Consider the following 18598-nt stretch of genomic DNA (forward strand, 5'->3'; position numbering starts at 1 on the left):
CCTTAAAAGAAAGGGTCTAGATTTTTCTCCTTGAATGCCACTTAGCTTCAAAGACCTTTTTCTTAGTGTCCTGTTGAAAGTGGAGATAATAAAAGTGAGCACTGCAGGCCAGTGTGCCAGGGCATGTAAGAGATCTGTGTTTGACTTACAATCAGCATCTGCAAAAATAATATTGGGACTTTTCCCTCCAAGTTCCAGAGTTACTCGTTTCAAATTACTTCTTCCCGCTGCTTCTTGGATAAGCTTTCCAACCTGAAAGAAGGGAAATGGAGAAAGATTTTGCACACCTTGCAGTTGAGACCATCAGTGGCCAGAGCCAGCTGTGGGCAACAGTGGGACACAGCAGTAATGGATCCTGCAGGGCAAAGCACCCACCGGATACACAGGGATGAATCCTGTGGTCAACTTGTGTGGATAAGATGTAAGTCAGTTGGGATGCAGTTTAATGTCTGTTCTGAAGTGAGTAGGAAGACTGCTTTAGTATCATGATGGAAAGAGCAAGGAAAAGGGGGTTAAACCTGGAATCTTAATCACTGAAAGATTTCTCTAAAAGACAACTGGCAAGCAAAATGTAACTAGAGATTTTCCATCCCTGCACTGTGGCTTTTAGCTTTGGACTCTGGCCTCCAGAAAAAAGCCAACTGGCTCCACTTGAAAGACATGATGAGCATAAAACAAACTCTTTAAGTGCCTCCAAAAATGCCAGGTATGACTTTAATCACATGGTCCAAATATATATATTGATGTGATACCTTTGCTTCTGCCTAGGGCTATAGTAAAAGGATTCCAGAAAGCTGAGGATCTGTCTTTATTTGTGCAATGCCTATTTATCTAGAATCCAAGCAAATAGAGGCTGAGTTTGAAGAAAGCATTTCCCATTGTGTAGACTCAAAATGCTAATAAAATTGAAAGCGTCAAGATGGAAACACGGATGCAGCACCTAGAGCCCCCTTTCAAGGAAGAACGCACTGCCTCAGTGACAACGAACGCTGTCAGCTCCTTCAGAGTCACCTCAGCTGAAAAGAGCTTCCTTGCCCAAGGGGATGCCCTCCTTCAGGTGTCCCACATCCACCGCCTGATGGTGGCGGTAGTACGACCACTAGCCTAGCTCTGAGAGACCACGTCTGCTCCACCACAGCCAGGTGCTTGACTGAGGCCATCAGGCCTGCACTGCAGCTCGACTTCCCGTTGTGTCAACTGCCCTTCAGCTGGGATCCCTAATAAATAACCTACACGGCAAACTCCATCTCAGAAACCCCTTCCAGGGCACCTGGCCTGTGACAGGGTGCTGCCCTACTGGAGGGCAGAGGTCACTCTACGGAAAGTGCTGAGCCACCCTATAGCTCTTATAGGCAGTTTGCCCTTGTTGAGATGAAGACTGCTACTTGTGCCTGGAATCCTACTGAAAATAAACTATATTAAAAGGCTGGGGAAGAAAAATGCTAAATATATGCTGGACCCCTCTGGTCCCTGCCTGAGATCCTCAGGAAGGACGGGTAACTCCTCAAGCAGTGTAGTAGAGCAGTGGTTAAGAGAAAAGGCTCTGGAGCCTGGAATTTTTTTTTTTAACTGATTATATCACTTAACGACTGTTTGAACTTGGGAAATTTTTTGTCTTCTCTGAGCCTCTGTCCCCTCCTCTGTAAATAGAGCTAAAAACAGTATCCACCTCAGAACTCAGGTGTCCTGAGGATGAAGTGATTTAGGGTCGATGGCCCTCAGAACCCAGACTGGCACGCAGTAAGCACCTGCACAAGTTAGCCATGCGCAGGTATGAGAGGCCAGGGCCCCTTCTTCCACGCTGGGCGCAGAGAAATGGAGGTGGTTGTAGGGGTGGAACCTTCCAAAGCAGGTCTCCTCCCAGGGCCCCTCCACTCTCTGTGCGTGTCAATTACCTCAGGAAAACCCTGAGGAAGCCCTCTGACTTGCCACCAGTCTCCAGTATTGCTCATTAGCTAGGCTAATGCTTTACATGTTTTTATTGTTACTCTACCTCGTGCCAAAACAGTTTTAGAAAATATACTCTCATTCTGAGGAAATCTAACTTTGGTGAAAAAACAGTGATGTCTCCGAAAGAGGTAAAATTAGAGTCTCTTAGATGCAGAACACTGTTACTCATCACAGGTTTAAGAAACACCAACATCTGGCCCTAAGGATTAATGGGCAGATGTCAGCCCACAGCCAGACGGCCCTTCCCCACCGGGCCGGCTTGTCTCTCTTCGACCTCAAGGTAAACCCCCTAGGAAGATGGGCTAATAAAGGCCCCGTTCTCAGGCAAACATGCTCTCCTGCAAGAGGAAAGTATGGATACACAAAGGAAAGGAGAATCTGGCCCTCCATCCTGGCAAGAGAACAGCAGTCAGGTGAGATTAGGACTGAAGCCTGAGACCCTAGCAGAGGGGAACCCACACGAGGGCAGCAGGGCAATAGCACCGTGGGGTGCCCCTGAGGAGGCTGTTGCCGGCAGCTGCCTGTTCTGAGCAATTCTACTGGGCCTGTCTCTCTCTGCCCTGAGGAATCCATATCAACTTGAAGGGGACTTATTTCAAAGTCCAGGAAGATAAAGAGACAAGTGCTTTCTCAAAGAAGATAATCGCTGGATGTCATGAACATTATTATTAATTATATTTTAAAAACTAGCATTTATTGAGTTGGTTTATATCAGACATTTACATGTATTCATGCATTTAAGCCTCTCAAAAACCCTACAAAGTAGGTATTATCTCATTTTAAAGAATATTAAACTCAGGTTAGAAGTCAATGGATGTTACCAGGTTACCCGGCAGTTACTCGCAGAGCCTGTTGGACTCTGTGCAGGTTGACTCCGGGGCCCAAGTGTGGATCACTTCCTCTCCTTCCCGTAACCTCCTCCCAGCATTCTGCCTTCCCTTCTATATTTACTGAGCACCTAATGCATGCCACATACCACCAAAACCTTATCCCTGAACTCCAAATTAATTTAAAAGTGAGGAGGAATATCACTTTTTATAGACACAAATAATGATCACAGTTCATCAGTTACAAAAGGTATATTCTGCCTTCAGACTGACATTTGAAAAACAAACAAAAGCAAGGAGAAATCACAGATTTTACACATAGGAAGATGCTGAATAAATGTGTGGAGTTGGTAAAGAGAGTGCCGACTCACTAGCGTTAACTTTCTGTTAGCTCTGCTCCCTGACATTCATCAAAGTGCTCTATGGGTTGATATTTGTTGCACTAGGAATGTTGTCCAATGATTAGTATTTTCATGGCTACAGTAACTATACAAAAATCTTGCTCAGTCTATGGTCATCAGAGAAGAATACCTGAAGAATAATTTTTCCTGCATCAATGCTTTGCCATTTTTTCCTTAGAAACCAAATTCGTGCTAAACACCGAAAGGCAAATCTCAGATGAATAATAATTTTCCTTTTCATCTTTGGGAGAGGGTCAAGTTGCAGCCCAACCTCAAGAAAGAACTGGATGTGTTATGCTACAGGAGAACCACTTCTATCTGGAGTGGCCTCAGGACAGGATACTCTGAAAAACCCCAGTTGTTCACCAATCCCCTTCATTCAACACTTATTCCTGGTTCTCCTACTATGTGCCAAGCGCAATGCTAGGCACAGTTCCTTATCCACAAGAAGCTCACAGCTAAGAGGATTCCCATGTAAACCTAACAGGTGTTCAATAAGTACAGAAAAATCTGGGCCTGATTTAATATTAGATCTGAACAGTGAAATTACGGTTGTGCAGCATTTTGTTATAACCCAGAGTCAGGCTCCTCTGGGCCTCACCCACAGAAGTGGGCTAGGTGTAAAAACCTTCATTAATTACATGATTGGGTATCATCTGCCCTCCCATAATACTCTCAGTTTGCAGGCCAGACTCTCTTTGGAGAACATATTAGCACTCATGAATTCTCCCTGCGAGTGGAATGAGGTTAAGTGGCCCTGAAGGGAGGCACTCCTCACTGTCATTACCATAAGGGGGAAAGAGACAACAGGAAGAATAGATGCAACTCCAAAGCAGGGAATTCTTAACAGGAAAGAGTAATGTTTAAAAATAAAGAGTTCATGTGAGAGCCAACTCTTACAAAATATGATAGGTCCTGTGCAAACCAACCTAAAATATCACTTGTACAGATCCCATGCAAAGGTTTCCAAAGTTAAAATCTATGGGGTAGGAAAGTCCAGGAAAGAATGAAGTACAGACATCAAACAAAGGCCTGGGATTAAGTGACCCATCTTAGATAGAAAAGTAGTAAGTTCCGCGGGGATATGTATGTGCTACGCCAGTCATATTTATACACGACTACAAGGTGGGAGCATGAGGTGAGATAAATGAGGCTGCCAGGATGCACAGGTCTTCTGAGTGGTTCAAGTCAAGTCAACAGGGGTGGACTTCATAACACCAAGCCCTATTCTGATAAATAGGCAACCTGTGAGATAAAACAGAGAAATACACAGTTTGAGAAATTAAATCTTGTATGTGAACACAGATTAAATAGAATAAAGGCACAGAGAACAAATTTTGACCAAGTTCATCATTATCTTTTTTTTCAAATCAGAAAAGATTTCACAATATACTCTTATTATACATCCTGTCCTATCTCTGACAACCTAGCTAATTATAATCGTAACCAGGTTTATGGATGACAGTTTGGCCCACAGGAGTGAGAAGACCTAGTTACTATAAGCTCTGGCTTGGCCTCTAACTAACCTTTGATTTGGGGAAGCCACTTCACCTCCTTGGGCCTCAGTTTCTTCAACTGATGACTGAAGACACAAACCAAGCAGTTACTCTGGCCCTTAGTACCCCAGTTAGTTGGAAGAGTTAAAAAAGACTCAGGGCCCCTGCACATTCTGCGAGTCTGTCCAGAAGAATCCAATTCTTCTGGTTTCTTCTAGTCTTACTGAGCAGACCTCGCTTTTCATAAGGCACCACAGCTGCACTGAATGGTAGATAAACCTGATCTTTTTCGGTTTCCCACAAAGAGCTCATTATGAAAGAGTAAGTGATAATGTTCCTATCATGGGGTGTCTTAACTTGGCACTCCCTGCACAGTCTCTCAGCTGTATCTGTGTACCTCAAACAGGCAAGGGCGAGGAACCAGAGGCTCGCCCACACATAATGGAACTGGGCTAATTCTCAGCAGGAATGTTGGCACAAATCAACTCTGACTCCCATCCTCATTCTGAATAGTCTTCACGATTGATATCAGGAGTATCCCTGGAAGAGCCACAATGTACCAGAATCATGCTCACAGCAATGCAGCAGGGTATGAAATGCAATTTGGAGCTTTGCATGGAAACTAATTTGTTATACAGGACAAAAAGACCATGGAAGGCTTTCCGTGCCCTCTTTATTCAAGGCTGTTGCTCCTTGAACAGAGTTTCTAAAGTCTGGTAAAATTTTTCTTTTTATTCATTAGTTAATTACCCATATTTCTAGGATGGGTTTCTTCTGAGAGATATTTCTTTTTCTTGATTAGTTAAGTATACACATTGGGGTGGATTCCTTCTCAGAGATATGCCACCTTTTTTAAAAGATGGAAAACTCTCTAGTAGACATCTCAATAAACAGGTTGAAGATGAATGCTTTTTCCAATATATTTTCCTTTCTCAAACCCCAAACAGATTGACTCTGTGCTTCTTTCCTCCTCTCCTTTCTTGATTTTCATTGTGCTACTGGTTCTATGATAGAAATAGAAATGCCCAAAATATGTATAATTGGACATTTCTTGTCTTTCTGAAATATCCAGAAATAACAGACCAAATCAGTCTGTTCAGATCTGCAGCAGAAAGTCACAGGACCAAGGCATCTAAGCAGTTCCTTTAATTTAAGGGATAATAGCAATTTCAAAACTTTGTGAAATTCAGATTGTGAAAACCAATGCAGCCTCTGACTATGCTTCCAGCCCCTCTCCTCCACCACCATTCTCACCACCACACACTCATCACTACAGCACATGAAACCACTTGCCCTTCCTGGAATATGACTGTGTCTCTGTATTAGCTGTTTCCTCTGCCTGAAATGTCTTTCCTCTCCTTGCTTACTCATTTTTCCGGCCCTACCTTTGCCACTTCCTCTGAGAAGCTAGCTTTCTAGATCCACCCTTGCTATAGGGTTTGGTTTTCCCACTTTTCTGATCCTACGTAACTCTCATGCTGCTCGTTTAATAACTGTCTTCCCTATCAGACTGACCGTGAGCAGAGGGATCCTGTGCGCGCACACGCACACGCACACGCATGCACACACACACGCACACACGCACACGCATGTGCACGCGCACACACAGATTGTCAGCAACATCTGATGAGCCGATGGGCCAGAGCATGACAGCTGCTCTTTTAAGTCTCTGGAAATCAGAGACCATGAAGTCTTCAAGGAAACAGAGGTGAGCAATTAGAACACGGAATGCCTATGTCCAAGGCTTTTGCCTTGACACCACTGGCAGAATGATCTTGAGCTTTCCTCTTCTTACTTGTCTTTGGCTGAAATTTCCACATCTTTAATGAAGGGGATGGCTACACGGTTCTGACATGACTGCACATTGTAGCTCCCGGAGCACTTAAAATCGTTTTCTTTGTCTGGGCTTTGCCTCCAGAGATTCTGATCATCTTCGTCTGCAGTGGAGCCCATGGGCATGGGTAGTTTAATGTGCTGCTAGGGTTAAGAACCATGGAATTAAAGAATCCTTAAGGGTGTTTCTCTCATACCGTCTCTAACCTTTCATTGTTGGTTCTGTTTTCCAATTGTTGAACATTATCATTTATTGAGCACCTATTTTGTGCTGCTTGTTCTCACAAACATTATTTAATCCTCATGGTGATCCTGTGAGGTAAGAATTATTACCCCATTTTAGAGTTGAAAAAAAAAGCATGACTCAGGTCAAGAAATGACTTGCTGACAGGCACCCACTGAGTGGCAGAGCCAGGACTGCTTCTCTTCTCCAGATGTTCTCCTGGGGTTATATACCCTCTGCTATGAGCAGAATTCTGATGGCTAAACACACCATCCACAGCTAACAGATATTCCAGAGCGACTGCCCTGTACACTTAGCCCTCCTTCTGTTACATAAGACTCTCCCTTTAAATCTCAAATAAATTTAAAAAATCAAGATTTTGATTTTGGGGGAGGGCTCTGCTTTGATAGGAAGAAGCCTGGAATCCTCAAGTCAAAGGTACTACATGTCCCACTAACCAGGTGGACTAAACGGATGGGCTTCTTAGGATCAGTTCATTCTCAGCCTGAGCTCTGAGGAGATAAATCTACTGCAGAATGAATCAAAGAATCTCAGCTAGTAGGCAAAGACCACAGCATACTGTCTCCTATTCTTCAGTACTCAAGGTTTTATTTAAGCATTAAACAAGAAAAGGAAGAAAGCTCATAATTTAAAACCTGTACATCCAAAGGTTTTGACACAACTAACTGGTATTTTTCATTCAAATGCTGGATAGTTTACTAATGGACTCATACAACCTTAGAAAGAGGCTTATAAGTTGTTTTAAAAAAAAATAACAAAAAAACTCTAGCAGGCCACTTCTCCCCACCTACAAAGAGGGGTGAGGCTACCCAGAGGGGAGAGCTGACCTGATTCATTACTCAAGCAGCAGAGAGGGTGTCTGTATCATGTAAGATGACATTCATCTCACTTAGGAAATGAAAGGAGAACCCTGGCTGCGTAAATTAGAATCAGTGATAATACAGCTGTTAGCTACAAACATTTGTTTGGCACAGATCAATCTGGACTCTCCTGTAGTTTGCTTTGATGGTCTCTCTACTATCTTGTTGACTAACGATGAAATCATGGTTTGTTAATTTAACTGAATAAAGAAAACATCATACCAAGCAAAATGCAAACTGTTTTCCTGTACTTTATTGAGGTTGTTTATTGACTCTGTGCTTATAAGAGCCCTTTTATATTCACTTATCAAATATTTACATTCATTGCTTATGTATTTAGCTGCATAAGGAGAAATTAATCCTATCTTTGAGTAACTTTGTTTTCTTTTTAAAGGCCTTCTGCTAAAGTAAAATGGAAAGCAGCCACCTCAAATAAGCTTCTTGTTGCTGACTGTTCCAGACATTTTGTGATGTATAAACAGGTCCCCTCTACTAGGATAATCATTACTGGAGCCACATTCAAATCCATATTTAAGTGACATGTACCCTCTGGAAGAATCTATATGGTTTCCCAAGTAGCTTACAAAATTAAGAGAAGGTAGATAAATAAAGAAGTAAAAAACTACAAGCTGTAAAGGGGTTTGGTGATTACATGATCATTAAATTTGCCTGTGAAAGTTCTCCACCTGCCACCATTAATATAATTATAAGGTGGCTTTTGTGGTCTAGTCAAATACTTCTCCCTCTGGTCCTCTATTATCTGTCAATGATATCATCCCAGAGAAGAAACTTGGAGATACTCCAAATGCCAAAGGATTTGTTTCCCTCCTAGTGAATGTAAACCCCTCTAAAGAGAGAAATATCAATAGAGTCCACCAGAAAACTTTAGGTGAAACTTGCTCTGTGCACACTGCTATAAGCTATCTCACTATGTGAATGTTCCTAACAGCAAAATACTTCATGGGGCCACCTTCCGTCTTATTCTCTTTCCCAACTCTCCCTTCTCTCTCAGCTCCCCCATTGGATATCTGCATTGTTGAAGATAACATATTTAGTTGTTAATGTTCTTCCAGTGAAGATAAAGAATTTCCTGTGTTATATAAAGCAACAGTGAGACAGCACTATACCCCTATTAGAATGGCTAAAATGATAAAGACTGACCATACCAAGTGCTGCTGAGGATGTGAAGGAGCTAGAAGTCTAATACATTGCTGGTAAGATGATATACCCACCTTGGAAAACAATTTAGTAGTTTCTGAACCTAATAAGATCCAGCCATTCCATTGCTAGGCATTTACCCAAGAGAAAAAAGAATCAATCAATCTATCTAACTATCCACCTACACACACACACACACACACACACACACACACACACACACACACACACACAAGGACTGGCACATAAAATGTTCACAGGAGCTTTTATGTATAGTAGTTCCAAACTGGAAACAACCTAAATGTCCTAAATGTCCATCAACAGGCAGATGAACAAATTGTGATGTATCCATAAAATTGAACACTACTCAGCAATAAAAAGGAATTAATTTTTGATATATATGCAAAAATGTGCATGGATCTGAGAATAATTGTGCTGAGTAAAAATAGTCAGACAAAAGAGTACATACTGTATGTTTCTATTTACATAAAATTCTAGAATATGCAAATGATCTACAGTGGCATAAAGCAGATCAGTGCCTGGGAATGGGAATGGGGGGAGGAGCAGAGCGAAAGATGCAAGAGAGATTACAAAGGGGCAGTAGGAAACGTTTGAGGCTGATGGATGTATGTATTATGTGAACTGTGGTGATGGTTTCACAGGTGGATACATATGTCAAAACTTACCAAACTGTACACTTTACGTGAAATTTATTGTATATCAATTATACCTCAATAAAGCTGTTAATAAAGATATATTAAGCAATAAAAATGTTACTTTATTAGAGTAATTATGCCACACTTCTTTTTGTTGTCCTTTGTGAATTATTGGTGGGGAAATGATATTGAATCCACATGACTATTTAAAATATGATTTAATGGTTTTAATTAAAGTTAAATGCATTAGAATAAGTTAATTAAATTTTAAAATTATTAAAGCCTGAAAGGGAAAGAGAACAAGTGAAGAGGAAAAAAAACTAAACTTAAGGGAAAGCAAAAGGTGGTGAAAACAAAGAACAGATTAGAAGCCAATAAAAGAAATTATTGGAAGTAAAAGGGTGGTAAATTTTGAGATTATGAATCTAAATAAGAATAAAGCATCATACTCATTATAGAAATTGGCCAGTTCTCATTTATCTGCACAGATGGTAGAACAAAATCGTTGAGCTAAGATCTCATTGGGTAGACAAGGGAAGGGTGGTCATTTTTGTCAGAAGAAATGACATGTGCAAAGTCACAGAACTGTGGGGACTTCCCTGGCATTGCAGTGGTTAAGAATCCACCTGGCAATGCAGGGGACACGGGTTTGATCCCTGGTCTGGGAAGATCCCACATGCCTCGGAGCAACTCAGCCCATGCGCCACAACTACTGAGCCTGTGCTCTAGAGCCCACAAGCCACAACTACTGAGCCCACGTGCCGCAACTACTGAGCCCACGTGCCGCCACTACTGAAGCCCATGCATCTAGAGCCCATGCTCCGCAACGAGAGGCCACCACAATGAGAAGACCACGCACCGCAAGGAAGAGTAGCCCCACTCACCAAAACTAGAGAAAGCCTATGCACAGCAATGAAGACCCAATGCAGCCAAAAAAAAAAAAAAATTAAAAATCAGTTTATTCAAGCAAGCACCCAAGCAATCTTCCTAAAAAGTGAAATAGAACAGCAAAACAAAACAAAAATAAACATTTATTAGAAGACAAAAATATTTGTAAAATATTTATAAAAGTCATAAAACAAACAAAAGGAAAGTAAAATTTCTAGAGGAAAGCAGGAATTAGTTTTCAACAGACATATCCTTTGCAAATAGATTCAACTAGAATCAATCAGATTCAACTAATAGTCACTGAATCCTTACAATGTGCCAGCAACAGGACTGGAACTTTCAAAGACACTATCTCCATTAATCCACAAATAAACATGTAAGCAGTTCTTCATAACCCCTCTTAATAGATGAAGAAATGAGAGATCAGAAAGACTAAATAATATGCCAAAGAGAGCTGGGATTTGATCCAAGCTTGGTTGAACCCAGCCCCCTTATATATTACACCACACATTCCCAAGATTATATTGTTATATAAATTTCATTTAACAATAAATAGAAACCAGTAACAGCTAATATTTATTGACACTTTACTAAGGGCCAGGCCCTGTGCTAAATACTTTCCGATATACTAGCTTACTTCCTCCTCAGTCGATGAGTCAGGTACAGTCATCCCTTATCCACAGACGGAATCTGAGGGTGGGAAAGATTAAATATCAACATGTACTGTGAACAAATGCACACTACCATGAGAGAGGTTTAAATTATGTCTAGTTTTCTCATATAGATCTGATATTTAATCTTGATTGCTTTTAGTATGATTTGAAGACTATGTTTGGCATTTCTTACGGAAAAAATACTTCCCTCTGGTTTTTTTAGAGGTAGTGTGATGCAGCATTCTTTCAAGCTTTCATTTTAGCAAAGCCATGAGGAGTCCTTTATTTTTCTTTAAGAGACTCTAAATAAAGGATTGAAAGAAATAAACTCAAGGTGAACTACATTAAAGTTCTAAACTCCCTAATGTAAAATTCTGTGAGGAGGTCTTTGTTGATCGTGAGATTGATCAGATTGATTATTAACCCTTCAGTTCAGTTATTACCTTTGCTTATCATAAACCACTGGATAGTTTTGTAGATGGAAATTAACTTGGCCTGAATGTAGGTGAGAGTAATATAATCTGAGCATTAGAAAGATGATTTATGGAAAATGGGTATACGGGAAAACCTAATATTTTTCCTAGCTTTTGCACACTTTTGTGTCCCTTAAATATAAAAATACTTCCACTAGAACACTGGAATTATGTGTTTAGCAGTCACTGACTGAACATCTGGTGTCCAGCACTAGATCACTCTACCAAGTGTTCGGGGTACGAGGAAATCAGACACCCACTAACTCCTCAACAAGTCCCATCTGTTGTGATTTAGATTCATAGGGCTATTTTTTCCCCCATCTCTATTAGGCTTTTCACTTTAGAAGATATTTTAAGGATATACTGAATGAGTATAAAATCTACAGCTCTGGAGTTAAAATGCCTGTTAAAAGCAGACCTGACTGAAATGCAAAAACCAAAAACTGCATTTGCTATTGAGAGGCAACAGTGAAGCCTAACGTCCCATTTTACGTTCCAGCAAAATATGTATCCAGCCTTTTGAAAGTGCTGGACTATCAGGCATGGGAAATGATTCTGAGAATTGAATGATACAAGTGTTTGATGATTATTCGCCAATATCAAGCAACACATTACTCACAAGGGTTCCCCACAGCTGGGGTTCCTTTCCCACAAGTCCTTTTCATACTTTGGCTCCCATACCATACCACCATAATTTCATTTTCTCCAAAGAGAAAAGGAAGATAGACCTATATTTTCCACAGTTGTGAATATTAATAACTGTGGAATTAAGATGTAGAATTATCTTTTTCTTAAATGGTGTTACCTTTGAAAGAAATAGCTTTTCATTTGAATTTAAGCATCTTGAACATATTATATTTCTCCTTAATGCACAGATATAGATACATTTGAAAACCATGTTGAGCAAAAGAATTTTAATTCTAGCCTTGGTCTTAGAAGTCATCTTCAATAAGGAAGTATTAAGAGAAATGGTGCAGAATTATTCTTCTCTTTCTCCATGCTCCCATACACACCACACTATACTAGTTACATATTCACAGACGATCACTGGGTTAGACTGAATTGCACAATTTATCTAAGGTCTAACATTGTACCTGATATTTAGTAAGTGCTCAATAAATATTTGCGGAGTGGACAAGACAGCTTAGGTTTAAAACTGTAAGTTCTATGCCAGAGATCGTCCACTGGAAGCCCTATGATGTATCGAATAAGATTTAAAGAGGCTAAAGATGCGATTTTAAAGTAAATTTTAGAAAAAAAGTTGAGTTAGAATAGTGTCTCTGACCTTTCAGAATTACATACGTTTGACCATGCTTTGAACAGAATATGTTCCACTGATATTATCCTTCCTAAGTATCCCCTTTGATATGTCATTCCTGATTTTAATGGCTCCCTCCTTCTATGGTACCGAGTACAGCCCCTTAGCAGCATAGCACTGTCATTTGAAGTACAAGCTCTGGGTATGATTCTCAGACGCACAACTTACTAGCACGTGACTACGGGCAGGTAATTTTAACCTCTCCCAGCCACACTTGCTCATCTGTGTATCTCTTAGAGCTACTGTAAAGATGTAGTGAGATGATATATGCAAAGCACTTAGCAGGTACCTGGCATACAGTAAGTGCTCAATCGATGTTGGCTCTTAATATCCAGAATTTTAAGCCTTAAATACTTCTTAAAAAACATCCATTTTTAACAGCTTTTTTGAGATATAATTCATATACCATAAAATCTACCTTTTGAAATTTAAAATTCAATTTAGTATATTCAGACAATTGTACAATCATCTCAATGACTACTAGTATCTAATTCCAGAACATTTCATATCTATTAGTAGTCATTCCCCATTCTCCCCTTTTTCCTGCCCCTGGAAACTACTAATCCATTTTCTGTCTATGGATCTGCCTATTCTTGACACTTCATAGAAGTAGGATCACACGACATGTGGCCTTTTGTGACTGGCTTCTTTCATTTAGCATGTTTTTAAGGTTCACCTATGTCAGCCTATATTGGTACTTCCTTCTTTTCTGTGACTGAATAATATTCCACTGTATGGATATGGATACACCCACATTTTGCTTATCAACTCATCATTTGATGGCTATTTTGATTGTTTCCACTTTGGGGGAATTAGGAATAATATTTCTGTATGTTTCTGTGTGGTGTTTGATTTTGTCAAATGCTTTTTTCCATGTCTATGGAGATGATGGTGTGGTTTTGTCCTTTATTCTACCCATATGGAGTATTACATTGACTGATTTTTTGGATATTAAACTAACCTTCCATTCCTGGGATAAATCCCACTTGGTCATGGTATATAATCCTTTAAGTTGCTGATTTCTGTTTGCTAGTATTTTGTTGAGGATTCTTGCATCTATATTCATAAAGGATACCGGTGTATAGTTTCCATGTGATGCCTTTGTCTGAAAGGTCTTCTACTCTCTGGCCTCAATTTTTAAACTGAGAATTATTTTCAATGGCTTGATTTGCAGAATATTACTTTCTAGTTCATCTGCCTCCCAACCTTTCTCCCCAACCCCTTCGCTATCCCTATTCTACTCCACTAAGACTTTCTGTACACTCCAGCCTCTAGTTGTTGACTAATGCTACTTCTTTTCCGTTCACTCTACTTACCCATATCTTACAAAACCTGTATCAAATCCATCTTTCTCTTGAAGCCTTGACAGATCATCCAACTCACAGAGCTCTCTCATTTTTTAGAATGCTAATGACATATTACAAACTAACATTTGCTTGTTGCTTACAACTTATAAAACTCATTGTGCATTTAATTCTCACAACCCTGAGAAATGTGTGCTTACTATTAAGCAAATTTTGTACAGAATTAAGTGGTCCATAATTATATAGCTACAAAGTAAAAAAATATTAAACCCTAAGCTATTAGTGACATTTTGAAGAAAGTGTTCCACTGATATATCACCTTCTAGCTCTGAGATTAAGCTTTTATTTCTCAAATTCAGTCTTTCCTCCTTCGTGTACCTAACAAATACTTATAATTCATGCTGACTACACATCAGATGCTACGTGGGGTAGTGAGAAGAATGACTAAAGGAGAGACTCCAAAGAGAATGCAAACCCCCCACCCCAAAATCGGTATGTTTGACCAGAAACTGTAATCTTCAAAAATTAAAGCTAAAAAATCACCACTAAACTGATAAGCAAATTATCTCACCCCAAAAGATTAGAAATTAATGTTTTATACACAAATCTTGCATAGAAATGTTATCATTTGTATAATAAATAAAATTAAAATAATTTTTTGAAAAGATTAGAAATTAGTCATTTATGGGATTAAAATACTTTAAAAATATTCTACACCGAAGAAACCAAGGACTTTTAAATCCAAACATTGCTAGGGTTGTATTCTTAAGACTTTAGTTGTATCAACAGAAGTATATAAATTTGTAACCTCATTTAGTATAATATATTCAATTTGAGACAATGATAAACTATGAGAATCGGTGACCTGCCTGAAACCTACCTAACCAAAGTCAATTTAGAATATCAATGGTGATTATAGGAAACTTTTGAAATCCTCAAACTTACACATCTCTAAAATTTCCCACACTGAATGGAACACCTATTTCAATTGGTAATTTGATGCTTCCAAACATTAACAGACCTTACTTTCAGGAGACCCAAAGAGCTGTGGGAAATAGAGACTCCACTCTTAAAGGGCACACACAACACGTTCTGAGACCAAAGGCAGCAGCAGTAATTTGAAAGGAGCCTGGGTCATACCCACCTGCTGATCTTAGAGAGCCTACTAGAGAGGAAGGGGGCATCTGGGGCTCACCCTGGGGACACCAACGCTGGCAGCAACCATTTTGGGGAGCTCATTCTACCACGAGGGCACTGCTATTGGCAAGTGCCATTTTGGAATTCACCCTCTAGCTTATTAGCACCAAGACCTGGCCCTGCCCACCAACCAGTAACCACCAGTCCTGGGACACCCCAGTCCTAGCAGATAGTGGTGCAGGGACACAGTCCCACCTACTAGCAGGGCTGCTGCCATAGGACACCCTGAGTCCCAAGATGCCCTGGAACTGGCCCCAGCCACCAGAGGGCCCAGGACCCTGCCCTACCCACCAGTGGGCCAGCACTAGCCCCGGGCCCCCAGGACCTTGCAGCCAGCTGTCGGGACTGGCCCAACCCACCAGTGGGCTGGCACTAGCCCCGGGACCCAGCCTCACTCACCAGTGGGTGAGTACCAGCCCTGGGATCCCTTGGGACCAGCCATACCCTGCACTGGTCAGGACCCAGACCACTCACCAGCAGGCTGACACTAGCTCCGAGACTCCTGCCCCTGCAACCTGCCACCCCCTCCCCTGGGACCCAGCTCTGCCCACCAGTGGTCCAGCAGTAGCCCCAGAACCTCTGAAGCTCTGCAGCAAGGTGCCCGGTGACCCAGTCCTGCCCACCAATGGGCCAGCACCAGGACCAGAACTCCCAGGCTCCGTGCAGCCAGTTGTGCCAGGACCTGACCCTGCCCACCAGCAGCCAGCAGCCTCTACATTAGGCAGAGCCTAGCAACCAACCAGGCCAGGGGCCAGCCATGCCTACAAGTAGGCTAGCAGTAGTCAGCTTGCCACAACAGAAGGGCCCACAAAGCCCACACAGAGGGCCCCCTAGAGCAGGTAGCTCTGCTGAACAAAGGGGAATGTGCTGCTGGGTTCCACAGGATGTCTCCTACATAAGGCCACTTTGCCAATATCAGGAAACATAATCAACATACCAAATACATAGAAATAAAAATAGGAAATTAGGCAAAATGAGGTGACAAAGGAATATGTTCCAAATGAAAGAACAAGATAAAACACCAGAAGAACTAAGTGAACTGGAGGTAAGCAATCTACCCAATAAAGAGTTCAAGGTAATAATCATAAAGGTGCTCAAAGAACCTAGGAGAAGAATAGATGAACACAATGAGAATTTTGACAAAGAGTTAGAAAATATAAAGAAGAACCAAACAGAGCTGAAGAATACAATAACTGAAATAAAAAATACACTGGAAGGCATCAACAGTAGATTGTATGATACAGAGGAACAGATCAGTGAACTAGAAGACAGAGGAGGGGATATCACCCAAGCAAAAAAGAAGAAAGACTTTTTAAAAATAAGGACAGTTTAAGAGACCTCTGGGACAACATCAAATGTGCTGGTGGTCCCAGAAAAATAAAGAGAGAAAGGGGCAGAGAACATATTTGAAGACATAATAGCTGAAAACTTCCCTAACCTGGGAAAGGAAGCACAGAGAGTCCCATACAGGATTGATGCAAAGAGGAACATACCAAGGCACATTGTAATTTAAAATGACAAAAATTGAAGATAAAGAGAGAATATTAAAAACAGCAAAGGAAAAACAACTAGTTATATACAAGGGAATTCCCATAAGACTATGAGCTGACTTTTCAGCACAAACTCTGCAGGCCAGAAGGGAGTGGCATGATATGTTTAAAATGATGAAAGGAAAAAACCAAGAATACCCAGCAAGACTATCATTCATAGTTGAAGGGGAGATCAAGAGTCTTAACGACAAGTAAAAGCTAAAAGTGTTCAGTGGCACAAAACAGGCTTTATAAGAAATGTTAAAGGGACTTCTCTAAGCAGAAAAGGCCACAATTAGAAATATGAAAATTATGAGAGAGAAAAACCTCATTGGTAAAGGCAAATATACGATAAAGATAGCAGATCAACCACTTATAAAGCTAGTAGGAAAATTAAAAGATGAAAGTAGTAAAATCATCTATATCCACAATAAGTAGTTAAGGGATACACAAAACAAAACTTACCTACCTGGTTTCTCGGATTCATATCTGCTAGTTCATATGCTTGCTGGTGAAGGCTAGGCCCAGCATTGGATGAAAGCTGCTAATTGGGAAAATCCTGAAACGTCTCTAGAATTAAAGCTGGAGACCAGCCCGCTAAGTTATATGATCAGGCTCAGGCAACTGCTAGACAACTTCATCAGGCAATTCCTAGGACTTTTCCAAAGCCTGTTGACTGGGACAAAATTCAAGCTTGCACGCAAATCTGATGAATCTGTTCATGACTATTATAATTAACTTCAGATTGTTAAGGAAAATTCTGGTCTTCCTTCAAATGTTGATCCCACCTGGGGAGACTTTAATTTTATGTTTATCAATAGGCTGAACCGGGACCTTTCCCTTCTGGTAAAAAGGACCAGGATGGAATGGGAAACTATGTCCACTTCAGATTTAGGTAATCTGGTAAACCAGTTCTCTCGCACTCTAGAGCAGTCACCTAAAAGGAAGACCAACAAAATTCTTAATCTTCAACTCCAGCAAATGAAGGTCCCTAAATGAAACCAAAACCTTCCTAATTTCTGCTATCTTTGCAAAACAGCCAGGACACTGGAAAAGAGATTGTTATAAATTCAAGCACTTCCGGCACCTTCAGGCCTCTAACCAGTTTTTCCATTGCTCTCCCAGTCCTCAAGGAAGTGGCTCTGAGGAACTACAGGGGATCTTCCCAATTCTCCAAATGTCTCTCCAGATTGGGGCTGAATCTCTTCCAGTCCTAACTGACACCAAAGCCAACACACCCGGTGCTCAACTCTGCTATTATAAAGCAGCCCCTGCCTCGGAGTACTAAACAGTCCAAATATCGGGATCTCTACTGAACCACAAGAGGTTCCTGTCTTTGAACCTATAACCTTTTGTTTAGACCCTTTGAGAAATAACATACTCTTTTCTCCTTAGTTCCTCCACCCCTATTCATTTTTAGCTAAGACTTCTTAGGGAAGTATCAAGCCAGAATTTCTTTCTTCCAAAACAGGAGAAAAATTCATTACTGCCACTGCCCTTTTGGTGAAGGCCACCAAGAAAACTATTATGGGATCCCCTTTAACCATTTTTGTACCACATGCAGTAAAAGCTCACCTGAATTCTCATCATATTCAACAATTCTCAGTCAGCTGCTTCACCTCCTCTGAAGTCTTTTCGTTAACTACTCCTCAAATCACTCTTTTACAGAGTGACGGTAACCCTGCTACTCTTCTCCCCTCTGTCACTGATGAAGTCCTTCATGACTGCTTAACGCTGATAGATCACCTTGCGACTCCTTGAGATGATCTGCAGGAAAATGCTTTGGGTAACACTGATTTCTCATGGTTCAC

General features: G+C 40.8%; 1 protein-coding gene across 2 annotated transcripts in view; it reads right to left on the reverse strand.

The window, feature by feature from the left end:
• The window catches only part of ALDH1A2 (aldehyde dehydrogenase 1 family member A2), a 95927-nt gene that overhangs the window by 12257 nt on the left and 65072 nt on the right, over positions 1–18598 (reverse strand). For both annotated transcript variants that reach the window (XM_028495827.2, XM_007111874.4), the window contains one exon: positions 150–252. In XM_028495827.2, the coding sequence (XP_028351628.1) occupies positions 150–252 (103 nt within the window). The remainder of the gene's footprint in view (positions 1–149; positions 253–18598) is intronic.

The sequence above is a fragment of the Physeter macrocephalus genome, chromosome 11, assembly GCF_002837175.3.
Source record: "Physeter macrocephalus isolate SW-GA chromosome 11, ASM283717v5, whole genome shotgun sequence".
Classification (NCBI taxonomy): Eukaryota; Metazoa; Chordata; class Mammalia; order Artiodactyla; family Physeteridae; genus Physeter; species Physeter macrocephalus.